Raw genomic sequence first — 20270 nt, forward strand, 5'->3', positions numbered from 1 at the left:
TCGATTGCCAGGAAGAGGCTGAGCGCACGAGCGCGCGTGCGTATTTAATTGAGTGTGTTGCGTGAGTCTGCACGCGCTCGGCTGTCACAAACAGAAGATGTTTGACAAGCTCACCAGAGACACAAGCGCTCATTACTAACCATTGCAGTTGTTTGTTCCGGTCACGTTACGTAAAGGTAAGTAAAGTTGGTTGTCTCTCATGTTTTTGCTCTTAATTAGAAGCAATTCTATGCCGTTATGGTATCTATGCTTTATAGTGAGGCGTGTTGTTCTCTGTGTTAGATTATGTGTAACGCTACTGCTCTCAGGCAAGATTTAGTCAGCATGGCCACAATAATAATATCGCACTGCAAAGACACCTGCGACTGATTCATTCATTCTGGGATTAACAGTAATTTCCTGGAGTTCAAACAAGTTTGTGTTGACTAAAACAAACTCAAACCTTACAAAAAGCTTGATTTTCACGCTATTTCTATGAAGAATGGTTCTGTTGCCATATAGTGTAATATAGGGCTCAGGGTCGTTTAACAAAAGAGCAATGGAATCGCGAGATCTAGGTTCGTTTTTAGAAAGCACAGCTGCTGCTCCTGCGTCGTCTCCGTGTGCGTCAGTGACAGCAGTCTGAGATCCCCAAACAGCCGCTCCAAATATAACGCGTGCCAGACTGTGCTCGGAATGCGACGTAGTGGTGGAAACCGAACCCCATCTCGGCGGCTACACCTTCATCCGGGCAGACAGACAGACACATAGCATCTCTGTACTCAGATCTTTGCGCTATTCTGCAGCGCGCGCGTCTGTGTGTATGTGCACGCAACTTTTCCACAAGCATTCACAAGATCTACTATGGTAACCATAACGTTTGCTAAAATGTTATATTAAACACACTTATTGTTACTAGATTGCTTAATATTAGCGACTACTCATAAAAATCAAAGTTTAATACATTGTTTGAAGAAGGACAGTTCAATTAAGCAATGTTGGAGCACTGCTACATTCTCGTTACTGTTGCTTTAAACAGCAGTTCTGTAAACAAGTAACTTAAATTAATATTGGATAACGCGTTTCTTACATAAAATGACCAGTAAGTTTGTATATTTCTTCTCTGCGAAAAAATAAATAAATAAAAATAGTTCCACATGAAGCCAAAGCATCACGTTCTGAGTGTCGCCAAACAAGAAACAACTGTGTAAATGAATGGAGCGGAGCGATTTTCCTTCTCTGCTCATAGAGTTCTGTAATTATTCCGCTGAAATTCCACTCCGGGTCTTTTATTGTTTCGAACGATGCATTATTATTATTATTATTATTATTATTATTATTAATTATAAATTTACATGTTCATATATTTTTGGGCAATTTTGTGATTATATGCATTAAAATATGATACGCCAAAAGCATGATAGCACCATAATAAAAATAAATATATGCCCATATTTATTTAGATTAATTTTATTTTAGTAACTTACAGGAAACACTTTTTTTTCTTAGAGTAAAGAATATTTTGTGCAGTGGAAAGGTTCTGTGGATGTTCTCGAAATGCCAATAAAGAACCTTTATTTGTGTATAATATTTATGCAGAAACTATGGTTACCAAGTAAATGTATGTAAGGATTGATCAGTGGCCAAAAACCCAGACCAGTGTGTTGCTGCCCATCAGATGTTAGATGCATGATAGATGGCATCTCTATCACACAATTATTTAGCATCTAAGTTTTAGGCCACCTGTTTGATAACCCAGAGAAGACCTTGACGAAGATGCCAAGAGCTACTGCGGTGTCTGCGTGTGTGGAGGCGTATGGCTTAACACTGGTGAAAGTGAGTCAGTGACTCAGTGGTCAGACATGAAGACGAGTTCAGACACGATGAGAGTGATGACATGAGAATGAAGGATGCACTCTATCCCAACAGAGCGTGTGTGTGTGTGTGTGTGTGTGTGTGTGTGTGTGCTTTCCATTTAGGGAGTCGTCATTATGGGAATATAATTTACAGCACCTGCCCGTGCTATGAAAGAAGTTGCACATAAAGCATGCACAGAAATCCATGTTTGCAAACTGACTTGTCACTGCAGACCTCTTACACGCATTGGTGTTTTTATCCAAATCCGCATACTGTATGTTGCTGGAGAGACCTGTGCTTCTCAACTGGTTTTGATTCGATGCTTTCCATTAAACATGAACACCGTAAACACCTGACACAGCACAGTCCCAGAAACCTTTATCATACAGAATTAAACACAAATGTCTTTAAGATCAATCATTAATGCATTAATATTACTATAAATTTCATAGGACCAAAATATGCAAAAACTGGCCTTTTAATTAACTTGGTTTTCATAGTTTGAGCATTTAGTTTTTAATTATGAATTGAATTTTGAGGGTTTCAGCTAATAATTCACTACACCACACATTGTGTTTGGCACAAACAATGTTTGTCCTTGTTGAAAGTGAATATTTCCATTTACCTTGTGTAGTTTTGTTTATGTCATGTCAAAATCTCTATGCTGCCATCTGTCTAGTTTTCTTTCAAATGACAGATGAATTTGTACCAAAATATAATTTCATACACTACATTTAAATCAACATTACAACAACTGGGAGTAATTTTCTCCACACTTTTAAACATTGATAAGCCTATTTATTTTGCTATCGCAACTACACAATTTTGTGGCTATATTAACTTTCTTTTACACTGAGCACAGGCAAGTCAGTTCATGAATGCATAAAAAATAAAGATGTCTCATTACTATTGATACTTGGAGGTTTAATCACTGATTTGAGCTTTTTTGACACTGACTGTCAGCTCAATATTTCAGTAAACCTTGCATAGTGCTCAGAGTAAATAAATGTTTACAGATCTGAAAAGGAGTTTTGTTCTGAGTGAAAACATCACACAGAGAGGTTTTTTTTTTTTTTTGTCTCCTTTACTGAATAAGAATCTGTCTAGCCATCTGTTCTGGCAAGAGAAGAGAAGAACCGAACAAGAAAAAAAGAGAAAAGAAGAAATTTTGTTTTGGTACTAATTGGCTTGGATGGTCATGGGGCATATGGTGGCCTGTGACTGATATGACCTTTTGAATCTGAAAATTTCAAGATGTCAGAAACGGGAGAATCTGAAAACATCCCAGAATGCACCACGGAGGAGACTTCACCTCCTTGTTGTACCACAGACACCGAGGACTGTCAGAAATCCAGCCAGGTGATAATATAGATTCAACAGCTTCCATCAATTCACTCTGCTTGTTTCATTTCCTCCTATCATTTTTTTTTTTTTTTTCTCTCTCTTCGAGCAGCCAAAATCAGATAACCATGGACAACTCAAGAAGAACCTGAAGGTAGGATTGCAATTGAATCTAATCATTGAAGCACCCTCCCTATAGAGCATTCATTTCATTTATGAGTTTATTTTCCTTTCTAGCTTGCCAGACATTTACGTTAGATTGATGTGGCTATACTCAGCAGAATATTGCTTTCTGAATCATTCTCTCTCTTCAGTGGGTAAATGCCATTTGCTACTGACTGCTTAACCTCAACGGTTATGTGTCTCAGTCCAAATACCATTAGAAAACATTGCTTTCACTCCCCTGATAGTACAAATTTACCCCACTCCATAATATAAATCACATCAGCAGCTTTTTAGACAGTCTGGGACCAGGTCCAAATAGTTTAAAAATAGCATAGTTACACTTTTCACCCTGTAGTGTTGATCCAATCATCTATAAATGCAATACAATTAAAACCATTCCTAGCTGCTGCATTTACAAAATGAAACTTGTGACGTATTTGAAATCATAATATTTATAAATTACAATATGTCTTATAAGGTTAGTATTTCAACTACCATACAAAAAAGTCAATATATAAGAATAATCTTTTTGTGTCTAATATACTGTATAATATTGTTGAAATAACAAAAGTAGCAATAATGTACACCGAATGCTCTTCTCTAGAAAAATTATATTTATTTTCAATAATGGTGTTATTGAATGAATGTGTTTGTATGTTACAGGCTAAAGGAAAATTAGTTCGGAGCACCGCTGTGTGTGATGAGTCTCTATCCACTGAGGAGAACAGCAAGGTGAGAATTCATAAACTAAAGACACATTTACAATCTTGCGTTCACCATTAAAGTTAATTGACATAGTCCATTAGATGGATAGGACATATGTAAGTGACTCAAAACTGTAACCACTGATTTACGATAAGTTTTCCAATGGTATTTTATTAAATCATTATATTTAGTCCTCCAAATCTTGAATATGAAATGAATCATACAGTTTGTGAAGGAATTCTGTTCTGTCTGGTCCTAGGAAAAAGAGAGCAAGACGACTGTGTCTAGTAACCATGGTGACAGTCCTGCGTGCAATGAGGAGGAAGAGGAGACAAGCGTCACATCGAAAAAAACAAGTTTATCTAAAGGTAGTTTGCATTGCATGAAGGTATTTGTGTATCATATTTGCACAAAATATGTGCACATGAAATACATACATATTTTAGGGCTGTGAGAAATATTTATGAATAATTTCTGAAATTAATGTGGGATGTTAAAAGTAAGGCTTTTTTAAAATAAGCGTCAGAATGAGCAGATTTTTAATTTTAAAATATACTTTCTTTGTATTGATTTTAAATGAATTTGAGGATATATAGGCCTACACCATTGTTCAAAAGTTTGGTATCGGTAAGATTTTTTATGCATTTGAAAAGTTTCTTTTGCTCACCAATGCTGTGTTTATTTGATCACAGTAATATTGTGAAATATTATTACAATTTAAGAGAACTATTATATTATAATATATATACTGAAAATGTAGTGTGTCATTAAGTCTTCAGGATCACATGATCATTCAGAAATCATTCTAATGTGCTGATTTGGTGCTCAAGAAACATTTCTAATGATGTTGTGTTGAAAACATTTTGAAACTTTCTGAATGTCTTGACTGTTACTTATGATAAATTGAATGCATCCCCGCTGAATAAAAGTATTAATTTCTTTCAAAATAAAATAAAAAATTAATGACCCTAGACCATTGAACAGAAGTGTATATTTATCACTACAGCTCTTAATATTATGTGCAAATACTTGCAATTAATTGCAGAAAATAGTTATATATATATATATATATATTTTTTTTTAATTGATTCAAAGTCCTAATTTTAACTTGCTTCCTGTACTTTGTACTTTGCATATAAAAAATATAATTCTATGCATGTGTGTATCTTTTAGAGCCCAGTCTGGAGTACACCGACTCTACAGGCATTGATCTGGAGGAGTTTTTAATCACTACTTTGAAAAGCAGTCCCAGGTGGGTAAAAGTTTGAAAATATTTGTTTCATTCTCCTCCTCCCATTTGTGCTGAATCAGTTTATTTTTGGATTGCAGGGACAGACTGATGCTCCTAAAACTCGAGCAAGACATGACTGACTTTATGACAGACAACAGGTATCGTTCCATGCATGTCTTTCATGCTTTTTAGATAGACGTGTTTGTAATGTGATATAATGTGCCTCTTTTTCTCTCTCTCTCTAGTTCCTATAAAAAGTTCCCTCAGATGTCCTCGTATCACAGAATGCTGGTCCACAGGGTTGCAGCTTATTTTGGTCTGGAACACAATGTGGATCACAGTGGAAAAGCGGTTATCATCAACAAAACCTGCAATTCCAGAATGTATGTGTCTGTTACGAAGATTATATATGTACATTTGATGAAGGAATGGATGCAAGTATAACATAATGTATTTCAGACCAGAACATCGGTTTGCTGAACATGTTCAGGAGGAGAAAACCGAGGAAAGAAGATCAATACTGAAGAGAGACAACAGTCAGGAGAAAGAAGACAGTCAGGTTTGGACAAATACACACTTCACTGACCCCTGACAGTACCACTAGGGTACAAAAGAGCTAATAATTGCTCCTCTAATAGCTCTGATCTTTCCGGCTATTTGTGTCTGCACGTCTCCTGTTATTTTTTTTTTTTATATAGCTGAGGGTTCCATCTCTCAAAGAACAAATGAGGAGCAAGTCGATAGAAGAGAGAGAGGAGGAATACCAGAAAGTCAGAGAACGCATATTCTCACAGGATGTAAGAAAACACCTACTTAAAATGCTCATACAGTAGTATATTAAAGCTTGGCCTCTGATTTTGTGCTCTTTTATTTTTCAGACCACTTGTCTTTCTCAGAGTGTTTATATTGAGACCAGGTAAAAACATTTTTTTTATAAATGTATAAGTAAATGTTATATGCTTTATTTAAAAAATTTGTAAAAAAAAAAAAAAATCTGTAGTTTGTATACCATGTTTAAATTTTAATGTGTAATTTTACCAGTATAATTATTATAAATCAATGAGCTGCACTTCAACTACTCTCTTCTTTTATTTCTGTTTTTAATTTTTTTTGAATCTGTTTGCAGAGGTCTAGATGACAACAGTATTCTCAGTGAGACCCAGAGAAGACGGCAGCTATTTAGGTGAGAAATGATTTTTCTCCATCATCCAACCTCTGAAGATATGTCAGAACAGAGAGTGTTCTTTGATAGGCTAAGCTTTTCTGATTGTCTATAAAAGGGCTGCTCCCCTGACTCAAGGGCTGTCATAAACACGGGTGTTATTTCTTGTGACACCAGGAATACCAGGACACCATTTCAGGAATATTAGGGACAATATTCACCCCCCACACTCACACACACACACACACACACACACACACACACAACACCAATTTGGCTTCTCTTCTCTTCTTTGTGCTAAGAAAATGTGAAAACTGAAAGCAACAAAACAATGTTTCTGCCGTCCTGACAGGGGTAACAGGGATGGTTCGGGTCGGCTGTCCGGCAGCAGGCAGAGCAGCTTTGAGCTGGACTCTCATTGGAATGACCCTCGACCTTGGAGCAGCACAGATTCTGACAGCCCGACATGGACATCTAAATCTACACACACACGTTCAGACAGCAGCTCCAAACTCTGCAAACCAGGTGCAAAAATAACACCAGCCATCATGTCCCTGTCAGAAAAAAAGATAAAAAAGGCCACAAAGCCAATCTGGGTGTTATTCTAAGAGCTAGTTATTTAGAGTGGGGTTTAGAAGTCTAATGAAAAAGCTTTTATTTTATACTCTTCTCAAATTTAACACTAATATTTATTAGCATTAAATTGAAATGTTTTACTGAATGTAAAAAAAAAAAATACACAAAATTTGCTTTAATGACAGTGGCACTCGAGTTGCATGAACTCCAACCTGATGCTGCTTTCCAGCATGATTTGAGTCACATGATCAATGTCACAAATATCCTTATTTGATTAGTGACCTAGAAATAGTGCAGAATCCCTCATAATGTTTCTGACCTGCCGTTGTTTCTGTCTGATCGATCTAACAGTGTCCGAGTCGGCTCTATCATACGCTCCACCCAACAACAGCCCTGCTTACATTATCGTGCCTGCTGAGTCATCAATACCTCCTGGGAGCATCTTATTGAATCCACATACAGGTACACACACATACACTCTCCCACACAACAGTCCACGCTCACAATTCCCAGAGTAGAAGCTGACTCATTGGTTCAAAATGACTGTAAGGCTACACACATAATCTTTCTTATTCAACTATGGATATGTTTTTTAGGGCAGCCATTTCTGAATCCTGATGGAACTCCAGCTGTTTACAACCCACCAGTAAGTCAGAAGCCATGTAACCAGCTTAACCCAGTACAGTCGCAAGCCCCGCCCCCTCCACCTCAGCAACAGCCAGTAGCAAGCCATGGTGTCCCACAGGTAAATAAAACATAATGGAGATTATTGGTGCGTAATATATCAATACAATATTGCTTATCTGATTTTTATTTAAATATTATTTATTTGTTATTTTTTTTCAACAAAAAAATAAAATAAAATAATAATAAACAAAGTTAACTCTTAACACAAAAAAATTTAATAACATTGTTAAATGTAATCTTTAGCAAATATCAAAATGAATATACATTTCTCATTCGGCTCATTATAAAGAGTCCGTATTACAGAATAATACAGTTTGTATTCCTGTAGAACATATGCTAAAATATTGATTTTAGTTAGGATTTTATTTTCCATCTTTATCAACTAAATTCACAATCTGCTCTCTCATTTCTGGTTTAGGTTCAATATTCCTCTGTGACATACCTTCCACCTCAGCAGTTAAACATTTCTACCTCCCAGCAACACCCAATTGAACAGACTGTGAGTGAGACTAAGTATTAATAGTGTCTAGTTATTTATCTAGTTATCTAATATTATTTATGTTAATATTAACTTGTATAAAATATGTAGTATATACACCACCATTCAAAAGTTTCAAGGATGCATTAAACTGATCAAAAGAGACAAAGGCATTTATAATGGTGTAAAAGATTTTTATTTTGAATAAACAATGTTATTGTGAACTTTCTATTCATTTAAAGAATCCTGAAAAAATGTGACACTGAAGACAAGAGTAATGACTGCTGAAAATTCAGCTTTTCATATATTAAAATAGATAACAGTGATTTTAAATTGTAATAATATTACAGTTTTTACTGTATTTTTGATCAAATAAATGCATCCCTAGTGAGCATAAGAAACCTATTTTAAAAACATTTAAAAAATAAAAACTTTACCAACTTAAAAATTTTGAATGGTAGTGTCACACATAACGCACATGTACATGACAAGCCTATTTTTGATTCTTAGAGGGAAGATATTACTGCCAAGTTTGGTCACATGACCTTGAGTCACCAGTCATCATCAGGGGATCTTCCAGATACGTCCTCATTTTACATGCAAGGAGCTCCACCCACACACAGCTATGCTCCACCCCACCACAGTTATGCTCCGTCTCACCATTCAGACAATTACATCACCCCTGGAATGACACTGGCTCCTCCCACAGCCCCGCCCCCTGAGTCAGCAGAGCAGCCAGGTACTTCATCATAAATGAGTAATGAGATACGATGTAATGTCATCCTGTATATCTAATTATGAGTCAACTCTGGTCTCCCCTCTTAGGTTTCAGTGTACAGTTACCCTGTTCAGTGTCCCAGTGCATCGCAACAATACGCAGCAACCAGTTACAACACACAAACAGGTACACATGAAGCCCCTCTGGATCCCTTACTCCTGAGTCTCACAGTAGTAGGGGAGGGGGCCGTTACACTGTAAGAGATGGTGGCACTGGTCTCACAGTGAACCGGTCTCTTTTCCTGCTATTCACTTCAGCTCTCATATGATTGGTTCAAGTGTTGTGTGTTCATGCATAAAAATACATAAGTAACCTTTAGCATATGTGGTATTACTTTAATGATTATCATTTCGAATCCATTGTCACTATACAATTAATAAAATCTCACGCATACTTGTCCACATTTTTTTTTAACAGCATACCCGCCTGTCATGTCAAACCAACAAGGCTGCCCAGGCATGATGGGAAGTCAGATTCTACCCCAAATACAGCAAGGCATTGTGGGACCTTACCCATCTGTATCCTCCTATCAGGTACTGATGCAAAAAAAGAATTCCAAGAAATGTCGTTCTGAATTCTGAATTATAAAATGTATGTATGTGCTTTCTCTCTTGTAACAAGATACCACAGCAACAACAACAACAACAACAACAGTCCTATCCTGCAATGCTGGTGTCAGGACAAGGTGGGCAGACACAGTGTTTGGTGCCCCCTGCTGGAGTTCAAGTATACTGCAGCTCCTTGGCCCCTTCTTCCCCTCCACCACATATGATGGGGGTCTCCTTCCAGTCAAGTAGCTGCAAAAATGGCTGTAGTATTAATCAGAACCAGTGCTGGTACTAAAAGACACTGTGTTCACATATAGTGTTATTATGAATTCACCATATGCATTCAGTATTTGTAGCTGCACAATAATTGTTCTCTACAGTCTGTAGCACTCGAGTCTGATGATAGCATCCTTCAGATTCAACCTTTTCTACTTTGTCAAAAACACGTTTTGAATTTTACTTTACATGGACATCGATAGCATCATGTTTAAATTGCTATTAGAGCATAATTTATACTATTTATATTATTACTTGTGTTTTGTTTAATATGGATAAAATGTTATATTTGAATGGTATATAATACTATATTTATCTTGTTTATAGAGGGCTATATTACATAAATTGGGAATGAAACTAGATTCAGTGTTTTCCGTTATCAAAACTGTGTCAACCGTTTTAAAAGAAATTTAGTTTTTTGTTTCTTTGTTTTACAGAATTTTATTAGGATGTAACATTTGACCAGACTGGAAAATATCTAAGTGGCATTTCTTAAATATATGGCCTTTTAAATGGTAATCTGTTTGATGACTTCTTGTATCTTTTACTCACATTCATAATAGGGTCAGCTGATGTTCTCATAGTTGTTTTATTGGGGTGTTGAATGCCTTTTCAGACATTCAGGGAAATGTAACAAAATTTTAGGTGAGTAGGATTACGATTAAGATGTAGATTTGATAAGAACTTAATATTACGCCCTCTGTTGCTTATAAGAGGGCACTACAATAACAAAGGCAAAGCATTCATTTGTTTAAAATTAATCGTGAATCATTCAGATAGAAAGAATTGATTTATTGAAAAGATCCGAATCAGAACGATTCATCCGCAAATCGGTCATCGCTATTTATCAAGTGAATTAAGATTGTAGAGGAGTTTCTAGGCAGCAGCAGTGAAATTTTACTGATTAAACCTTGTCGGACAATGAAATATTATCCATATTTCGGCAGACGCGTGTTTTCTATCACCTGTTCAAAACTGAACTAGAACTGAAATTGTTCGCGATTCAGTTTGATTCAATCGGACAGCATGAAAAAGTCAGGTGTGGAACAACACGAGGGTGAGTAATCGCGGATATAACTTTGTTTTTGGGGGGTAAATTGTCCCTTTAAACAAAAAGCCCGTGGTTTGTTACCCACATTACAAGATATGTTGACCTATAGTAAATTACGGTTTTAAACATGCATTTTATCAGGGTGTAAAATAAGTGTTTGTCAGGTAGTCAAGAAAGAAAGCAGAGACAAGTTTAAATGAGCTTTAATAGAAAGGCACATATACAGCCAGAGTGATAATTAAAAGCTTTTAAATGCAGAAACGGTTTAAACTAAACTCCTCTAATCAGAAGTGACAGTCTCTGCCAGATCAACTAAACTGTTTGTTGTTCTGTCGTTCATGAATTCAAGTATGTCAAAACTAAGTCACAGCCGCGTTCATCCGAACTGAGATCCGATTACCTCATTGGCTCTTTTGTAACCCCCAGCTTTGTGTGTGTGTGTGTGTATGTATTTTTAATGAAGGTATGAAAGAAGGTCATTTGTGTGTGTGTGTGTGTGTGTTTGTGCGTGTTTGTGGATGAGGGTGGAAGAAGGGAAGGGGTCTGTAACAATGGCTCAAAATCAGATCTTTCCAGTCTCCCAGTGTTGAGTGAGAAATGTCTGTTACCTCATTAATTAATACAGGTTAAATAAAAGCAATAAATATAAATATCTATAACCCAATGACATCATGAAGTGAGAAATGTACCTGTGTTCACAAACCAGGGGGTTAAACAGGACAAGATAATGAGGAAAACAATTCACAGGAGGGATGAGAGGGGGGGGGACAAGATTCACAGGTTCTTAAATAAATGTTAATAAGGTCAAACTTAAGTTAGATTACAAGGCTATGATGCTACTCAACTAAAACTGTGCGTTCCAGAGAGCACACTGAAAAATGAAAAACATGCAAATCGCATTTTTCGGGTTGTGGGTTCGGCAGCCATTTTGTTCAGCTTAACTGTACTGCAGCGCTTCAATGAAAATGGCCACCTTCACATACAAAAATACACTTAAAGCAGTTGCGGCCGCTGCGCCGCAGTGTCTGTGTGGGAAAGCCTTGAGAGGAAGGTCTGAGAACTGCGTGAAAAAACACAAACGCAGAGTTGAACGCTGCCTGAATGATTGGTTGCACTACACCTGTCTCTATCTCTAGCACTCGCTCAGCCTCGTTCCTTATATCATTCATCTTGTTGGTCTTTTCTGACTGACATCCATACAAACAGGCCCAAAAAACACACAAATACAGTCCCAGACTCTTGGTGGTGTTCATTCAGGCTCGTCCTGCTCTGCCAATGAGACATCAGCAGGGTGTTGGGTGAGACTGTTGACTTTTTTTTGGCCGTAGAGGGTCTGAAAGCTAACCAGCAACAACACACACTCACACACAAACAAACGATCTACTGCAGTACTGATGGGCCGTATTCATCCTTCTTTTGCTCCCGTAGAGGTATCTGTGGTTCAGTGGTGCTCGTCTCCCCTCTTTGCTTCTTCTTTGTTCACACCATCCCCTCTTCCTCCTACCATCGTCTGATCCGTTTCTTCCATCCCCGTCGTCTCGTGCCTCTATTTCTGGATCTGAAAGATGAAGAGGCGGAGGTTGATGTTTTTGGCAGCCAGCAGCTTGTTGCACTCCACACTGTCGTTGATGGGCAGCAGGGCGTACTCGGTTTCGTTGGCGTCGTTGGAGAACACGTGGTGCTGGATGACGGGTTTGATTTTCACATCATCGTACGGGCCCTTCAGGAGCAGGAAAGAGCACTCCAGTGCAGAGTTCACTTTGCTCTTCAGGATGAGCTGGAAGGAGAGAGTGCGTTTGCAGGACAGGTTGGGGTTGCGCTCTGAGTCGTTGACCCGTGCCTTCAGCACCCAGGTCTGGTTTAGCACTGTGAAGCGCGGCGTCTCATAGTACAGTCGTGTGATGAAGTCGTCGGTGCGGTACGGCCGGAACTGCACCTCTGGAGCAAAGACGAATAAGACTACATGTTATTAGCTTACTTCAGCCCAGGTTTCTGTGCTTGAAATCAAGCAATTGTCCTGAAGCTGAATAATATTCAAGTTCTAGAAGCATATTAAAGAACCCAAACAAGAATAGTTCACCCAAAAATTTATATTTGCTGAAAATTGACTCCCCCTCAGGCTATCCAAGACATAGATGAGTTTCTTCATCAGAACAGATTTGGAGAAATTCAGCATTACACCATTTGCTTACCAATGGATCCTCTGCAGTGAATGGGTGCCATCAGTATGAGAGTCCAAACAGCTGATTAAAATGTACCAAAAATCTGTGTATTTGTAATAAATCCATCATTAAGACATTGGCTTATAAATTACGCTTGATCTGTACATATTTAGGAATTTCCTGATTCAGATAAGACAACTTTTTAACTGAAGAAAGTAATATCATGGATTATGATGGAGTATTTTAGCTGAAAGCAACGTTTTGAAATTAAAAACATCTTGATGAATATACTAGAAACACACAGCTTTTCACTTCACAAGACATTAATTGATAGACTGGAGTCATGTTTTTATCAGCTGTTTGAACTTTCATTCTGACGGCACCCATTCACTATAGAGGATCCACTGGTAAGCAAATGGTGTAATGCTGAAATTCTCCAAATCTGATGTAATGAAGAAACATCTTGGATGGCCTGAGGGTGAGTGCATTTTCAGCAAATTTTCATTTTTGGGTGAACTATTTCCTTTAAGGTTTTTATGTACCTGTAAAACCGATCTTCTCAAAGCACAGCAGGCTGAAGATGCTGTTGTAGAGCTGTAGCTCTCTGCGATGGCTCTGGTCCATCTCGTCCAGGATGCCCATCAGCTCCATGCCGGTTTTGGATGGGTGGGAACACTCTGCCTCATGAGCACTGAGCTCATGGAAAGGCCCCTGCCACGGGCAGCCAATCCGCTTGTACTTGCACTGTGTCACTCTATTTCCAATAGAAATAATTAAAGAAATGACCAACCATCATCTCTAAAGATAAAGTATAAAATGAGTAAGTCCTGAATCATGATGTTTACATCATTGCAAAATGTCAAATATATTAACGCCCCGTTCTAATCTGCTAAATGTGACTATAAAGGCCCATCCACACCAAGAACAATAACTATATCAGTATCCACACCAACTTGCATTAAAGTTCTGTTTATTAGAAGTCTGCTACAGTTGTGTGAGTTAGCAGTTATTTGCCACTGCTTGAGCTTTTTAAAGCAGGATGGATTCTGATTGGCTTCCAACAATATTATCATTGTAGTTGTGGTGTGGACTTATTCTTTTACATTTAAAATGATTTTTAAAACTATATCTTTATCGGTATAGTTATTGTCCTTGGTGTAAATAAGCCCTAAAGCATGAAAATATCAAAATATTATAAACATAACATCATGATTTTCTGTAAATGTGTACTGTGAAAAGCACTATACAAATAAAATTGACTTGACTTAAATATTTATATATTATACAATTATAAATGTTTTATAATTAATATTACAGTTATATCAAAATTTGAAGAGTGAATGCATGAGCCAAATGAATATATTTACAGGTGCATCTCAAATTAGAATGTCGTGGAAAACTCAAATTGTGAAACTTGTGTATTAAATAAATTCAATGCACACAGACTGAAGTAGTTTAAGTCTTTGGTTCTTTTAATTGTGATGATTTTGGCTCACATTTAACAAAAACCCACCAATTCACTATCTCAACAAATTATAATATGGTGACATGCCAATCAGCTAATCAACTCAAAACACCTGCAAAGGTTTCCTGAGCCTTCAAAATGGTCTCTCAGTTTGGTTCACTAGGCTACACAATCATGGGGAAGACTGCTGATCTGACAGTTGTCCAGAAGACAATCATTGACACCCTTCACAAGGAGGGTAAGCCACAAACATTCATTGCCAAAGAAGCTGGCTGTTCACAGAGTGCTGTATCCAAGCATGTTAACAGAAAGTTGAGTGGAAGGAAAAAGTGTGGAAGAAAACTATGCACAACCAACCGAGAGAACAGCAGAATTTGGGTGAACTTCACAAGGAATGGACTGAGGCTGGGGTCAAGGCATCAAGAGCCACCACACACAGACGTGTCAAGGAATTTGTTGTTGTATTCCTCTTGTTAAGCCACTCCTGAACCACAGACAACATCAGAGGTGTCTTACCTGGGCTAAAGAGAAGAAGAACTGGACTGTTGCCCAGTGGTCCAAAGTCCTCTTTTCAGATGAGAGCAAGTTTTGTATTTCATTTGTAAACCAAGGTCTTAGAGTCTGGAGGAAGGGTGGAGAAGCTCATAGCCCAAGTTGCTTGAAGTCCAGTGTTAAGTTTCCACAATCTGTGATGATTTGGGGTGCAATGTCATCTGCTGGTGTTGGTCCATTGTGTTTTTTGAAAACCAAAGTCACTGCACCCGTTTACCAAGAAATTTTGGAGCACTTCATGCTTCCTTCTGCTGACCAGCTTTTTAAAGATGCTGATTTCATTTTCCAGCAGGATTTGGCACCTGCCCACACTGCCAGAAGCACCAACAGTTGGTTAAATGACCGTGGTGTTGGTGTGCTTGATTGGCCAGCAAACTCACCAGACCTGAACCCCAGAGAGAATCTATGGGGTATTGTCAAGAGGAAAATGAGAAACAAGACCAAAAAATGCAGATGAGCTGAAGGCCACTGTCAAAGAAACCTGGGCTTTCATACCACCTCAGCAGTGCCACAAACTGATCACCTCCATGCCACGCCGAATTGAGGCAGTAATTAAAGCATAAGGAGCCCCTACCAAGTATTGAGTACATATACAGTAAATTAACATACTTTCCAGAAGGCCAACAATTCACTAAAAATGTTTTTTTTATTGGTCTTATGAAGTATTCTAATTTGTTGAGATAGTAAATTGGTGGGTTTTTGTTAAATGTGAGCCAAAATCATCACAATTAAAATAACCAAAGACTTAAACTACTTCAGTCTGTGTGCATTGAATTTATTTAATACATGAGTTTTACAATTTGAGTTGAATTACTGAAATAAATGAACTTTTCCACGACATTCTAATTTATTGAGATGCACCTGTATATGTCTTTATGACTAGATTAAGATGAGAGAATAGGGGAATTCACTAAACAATCTAAACGAATTGCCACCACTGATTGCAATTACATATTTGCACCAAAGACTCAATGACTCCAAACATTAACATTCTCGTCGCGTTGCAAAGACATCTCCTCTTTCGTGACGAACACCAGCAAAAGGGCTGGACAAAAACGGTTGTCCACTGGCCAGATGAGTTTCAATCCTTCCCCTCCAGCAACGTGTCACTCAAAAGAAATGAACGCAAAAATTAGCAAACGGCAACAGTCTAATCAATTCCCGATGGAAAAATGTAAGTCCCCATATTTGGTTCTCATTTGAGAAGCTGCATCATTTGGATAAACGTCATAAAAATGAAGAAAAAATGGTTGCGGATTCCATTTTATGCCAACTTTAATTAGCGCTGGCTTTTAGGATAAAAAAAAAAAAAAAAAAAAAAGTATTTTGGAATATAGCACAATCCATAGCAATCCCAGTTTATACATAAAGGTGGCTGAAAATGAATTACAAACAGAGTGGCACAGCTATTTAGTGAATTCACCTCTATGGCTTTACATACGTGTTGTACATAATCTGGCTGATTCGGGGGTCTGTTTTGTGAACTGGTGCAGCAGTACCTGTCCTGGCACTCCTCTGTTTGGTGGCGGTCGAGGCTGGAGCGAGGGAACTGTTTGAGGCAGTAGCTGCACTCAGAGGGCAGTTCACTCACGGCTTTCTCCACAGCCAGGTTCCTGCAACACAGACTCTTACTGATCTCACAGCGGCAGTTGGGACATGTGGCCTGCTCCTCTTTTAGACGCGCGTCAGCAAGCAGGTGGATGAAGCAGCCTGCGCACATCAGGTGCCCATTTGTACACTGTGAAATGAGAGCACACATCTTCACAGAGCTGAAACAATGTATGTGTTCTTCTCAAGGAGCGCGTTTTCAATAAATGTACTGTTCTTGTTATGATGGAATTTCCTAACTTTCCGCTAAAAGACACAAAGTAGTAGTTTCCTGAATGATTTAAGGAGAAATATGGAACCTCAATTTTGCTGCATCTGTACAACCGCCTGGATGTAATGTGGCAATGACAGCATGTTCATCTTTAAAGAGATCATATCACAAGGAAACAAATTTCACTTAGAAGCATTACATACTATGAAAACATGTGTGAAAACTTTGTGACGTCACTAATGAAATGCATCAACACATCATTGAAACCTACTGGCTAGTCTGAAATTAACAGTGTGTACAGAGCATTTCAGCAAAGAGAAAACGCTTAGCACTTTTGCTTAAGTGGATCTTAATGGGAAAAAGTATAATAATTATGAATAATAAAAAAATGACCTCTTTAGGGTAAAGCAGTTTCAAAACCTTTCATTCCTTGTATAAAAATGTACTCACTCTTACATTTTCCAATCGCTTTTATCTCATTTGTGTCTAACATAGCAATTTCAGTTTATACTTTATTTTAAGGTGCCCTTGTTACATCAATTAATAATATCAATTAACAGCTTGTACTTACTATAGGATTAGGTTTTGGTTTAGTTGCATGTAATTATGCTTAAATTTACTGTTATACTGAGTACATGCAACAAGGACAATGTAAAATACATATAACAAAAACATTAATTTGTTAATGAATTCAATACTTCATCCATTTTATGCCACAACAATTGAAAAACATTTTATTTTGAATTAGCTTTTTATATTTTGGGTTTTTATTTTACTTAAAGTTTTAGTCATTTTTATTAGTTTTTGTTTTTAAAAATATTTCTATTTAGCTTTATTTTAGCTTTAGTCATTTTAATACTTCAACTTATTTTATTTTAGTCACCACAGCAAATATTCTAAATTTCATTTTTTCATTAAAAAATTATTTTAGCTTCAGTTAAGAGAACTTATTTTAATATATTTAGTTTTAGTTAACTACAATTACACTGATTATTCTAGTTTTGTGACTAATTCAAAGTTTCTTTTGAATAACTGTTAGTAAGCTGTTACTAATTCACCAGCTGATCTATATCACAGGAGGTAAACTGCAATGTCAAGTCTGTGTTTGATTAATTCAGTGAGCAGCTGATTTGAGTTCTTCCTGGCTTGTTTGTTTTGCTTCAGGGTGTGCACATGTTTGCCTCATTTGATGGGATTCAAACCCTGATTCTGTAATAAACCGATTACATGGCATGAGCTTAATAGCGCTGATGCAGTGTGACACATCCTCCCTGAATCACATGCTACTTTTAGGGGTCAGTGTGAGAGGATGTCAGTGTATCTCATGCACAGTTTCATTCGTATGTGTAAAATCTCCTCTCTAGTTTCAATATAGGCCTGTCAGTGCAACAATCATCACATTGACAAAAAGACCACTGTATTGGGGATTTATTCAATTATCCAAACACATTAGATTAATAAATGCACACAAAATGTTAACAAGGGTATGCAAACACCACAACAAAGTGTGTGAAAGCATGAGAGGAAGTTCTTTTACAGCTGGTTTAGCCTGTGGCTTCAGAGGGATTATATGGGGTGCATATTTGGGGGAGGGGTGATCAGGAGAGGCCAGCGGTGATTGGGTTAAACATGTCATGTGACCACCCTGATTGTCATGTTTGCCTTTGAAGGCAAAAAACAGCTGCTCAGGTCAGTATTACATCTGAGTGTAACATCTGAAGCCTACAAAAAATAACTTCATTTTTTTCTTTAAAAAAAATCATGTACCTGAAATGGCAAATGTGGAAATAAGCATTTTATTAAGACATTTCATCACACATGAGTCACAGACCGTGTGTAATTACCTATATTGTTTAAAAAGACAAACAATCACAATGACAAAAAGATTCACAATTATAACCGCCTTTGTCTCATATCTATAACATCAGACTGTATATATCTTGCATTCCAAGAGGATGCTGTGTTATTTTGAACTTTTATGTCTGCATTGTGTTTAAGATATACACATGGTGCATAAGGATTTCTCTGCGCTGTAAGCTTCATAATTGCATTGTTTACCTGGTACACCGAGGCCTTAGGCAGGTCCAAACACACCGTGCAGCACAGCACCGAGTACAGGCGCTCCTCGAGCTTCCCCGCTTCTCCTTCCTGCTGCCTCACGCGTTTCTTGGGCGGCGCGTCTGGGTCGGCCTCGGAACCAGGACCGTCTCTCCGCACACCGGACTCCTCCTGGATACCCGCCAGTCCGGCGCTCCCCGGGCCAGCGTCCAGGGCGCCCCCCACAGGACCGACACCCAGACCCGATGATGAGGAGCCTGGCGCGGCCGCGACGCCTAATTCCATCCGCTCTTCCATCGAAGACATCCGACTGAGTCACCGGGGATATTTGGGCTGACCGAGCACACGATCCGCTGATTGTCAGGGTGAGATTTCCAGGATTTTTCAAGCTAATTGGCCTGTAATGATGGGGGGTCTGGACAGCCAACAATGCACTCAGCTGTAAACCATCAAGCGTCAGTTCAAATAGGTAAATTTTGGGTAATATGACACTAAGTTATGGGACAGTGAATAGAAATTCATCTGTGTTTTACTGCGGTTTGGCGTGCATGGATGCCTGTATTTTTTTGGATAGCTCTCAGGTAAGCTTCAGCTCTCAGCTTGTGAAGAGGGAGAAAAAAACAGCAAAGACCCAACAAAACAACAGGCTGTTGTTTAGTGCCGTTATCCGCCGTGACAGCACGCGCACAGCGACTCTCCGCGACCCAGCCGGGCTCTTCTCCTCCGGTCCACCTTCCGATCACAACCGAACCACTCCGATACGATCCGGATTCGCCCGAAACCTAAAAGTTATCAGTTTGCTGCGGAGTCTCTTCGATAGTCCTTCCCTTAATCTACACTGCCATCTTTGTTTTTTTCCTGTCTGTCTCCTCCTCTCCCCTGTCCGCCTGTCCCTCTCTGATCCCGCCTATCCGAGCTCGGTTTACTCGGAGCGGGGTGAAGATCAGGCGAATACGGTCGACCGTTATTGATCTGTCACTGAATGCGTTGCCCCTAGTGATGATGGCAGTTCTGCCCTTCTCTTTCGCGCCGTCTGATTGGCTGCAACAAATGTTGTGCTTCATCAGATGACTGGGGATATTTAAAGAGCTATGCGTTGCGCATGCGCATCGGCCTCCTGCGGGTCATGGCTGAAGCTTTTTTTTAAGAGAAAGGTGATCAAAAACTTTTGTTATTTGGATAGCGTGATGCTTGGTTTTGTTAGTACAGTTATTTTAAACTTTACTGTGCTCGTTTGTCGTATTATTGTTGTGGTGATTATATTTTAAAGTAAGATTAATAGATGACAAAACCTTTTCATACCTTGGTCAAAATCCCCTAACACCCCTCATATGCGACAAAATGGCAACGTCATCGTGGGGCATCATTCAAAATGATCGT

General features: G+C 38.4%; 2 protein-coding genes across 2 annotated transcripts in view; one reads left to right on the plus strand and one right to left on the minus strand.

Moving 5' to 3' along the window:
- arpp21 (cAMP-regulated phosphoprotein, 21) overlaps positions 1-20270 on the plus strand; it is a 22607-nt gene continuing 2337 nt past the window's right edge. The window contains 21 exon segments of the mRNA XM_058754785.1: positions 1-176; positions 3091-3195; positions 3290-3331; positions 4006-4074; positions 4307-4415; positions 5221-5299; positions 5377-5436; positions 5524-5661; positions 5738-5837; positions 5977-6075; positions 6157-6194; positions 6405-6461; positions 6793-6965; positions 7368-7478; positions 7613-7761; positions 8122-8202; positions 8692-8903; positions 8905-8920; positions 9007-9085; positions 9377-9492; positions 9581-10840. Of these exon segments, the coding sequence (XP_058610768.1) occupies positions 3091-3195; positions 3290-3331; positions 4006-4074; positions 4307-4415; positions 5221-5299; positions 5377-5436; positions 5524-5661; positions 5738-5837; positions 5977-6075; positions 6157-6194; positions 6405-6461; positions 6793-6965; positions 7368-7478; positions 7613-7761; positions 8122-8202; positions 8692-8903; positions 8905-8920; positions 9007-9085; positions 9377-9492; positions 9581-9802 (2055 nt within the window). The 5' untranslated portion in view covers positions 1-176 and the 3' untranslated portion in view covers positions 9803-10840.
- On the minus strand, positions 11022-19934 carry zftraf1 (zinc finger TRAF-type containing 1). Its single transcript, XM_058754786.1, has 4 exons — positions 18891-19934; positions 16513-16751; positions 13539-13750; positions 11022-12772 (listed from the first exon to the last, which is right to left on the minus strand). The coding sequence occupies exons 1-4, from the start codon at positions 19194-19196 to the stop codon at positions 12381-12383; spliced, it is 1149 nt and encodes a 382-aa protein (XP_058610769.1). The 5' UTR covers positions 19197-19934; the 3' UTR covers positions 11022-12380.

Source organism: Onychostoma macrolepis, chromosome 19 (assembly GCF_012432095.1).
Source record: "Onychostoma macrolepis isolate SWU-2019 chromosome 19, ASM1243209v1, whole genome shotgun sequence".
Classification (NCBI taxonomy): domain Eukaryota; kingdom Metazoa; phylum Chordata; class Actinopteri; order Cypriniformes; family Cyprinidae; genus Onychostoma; species Onychostoma macrolepis.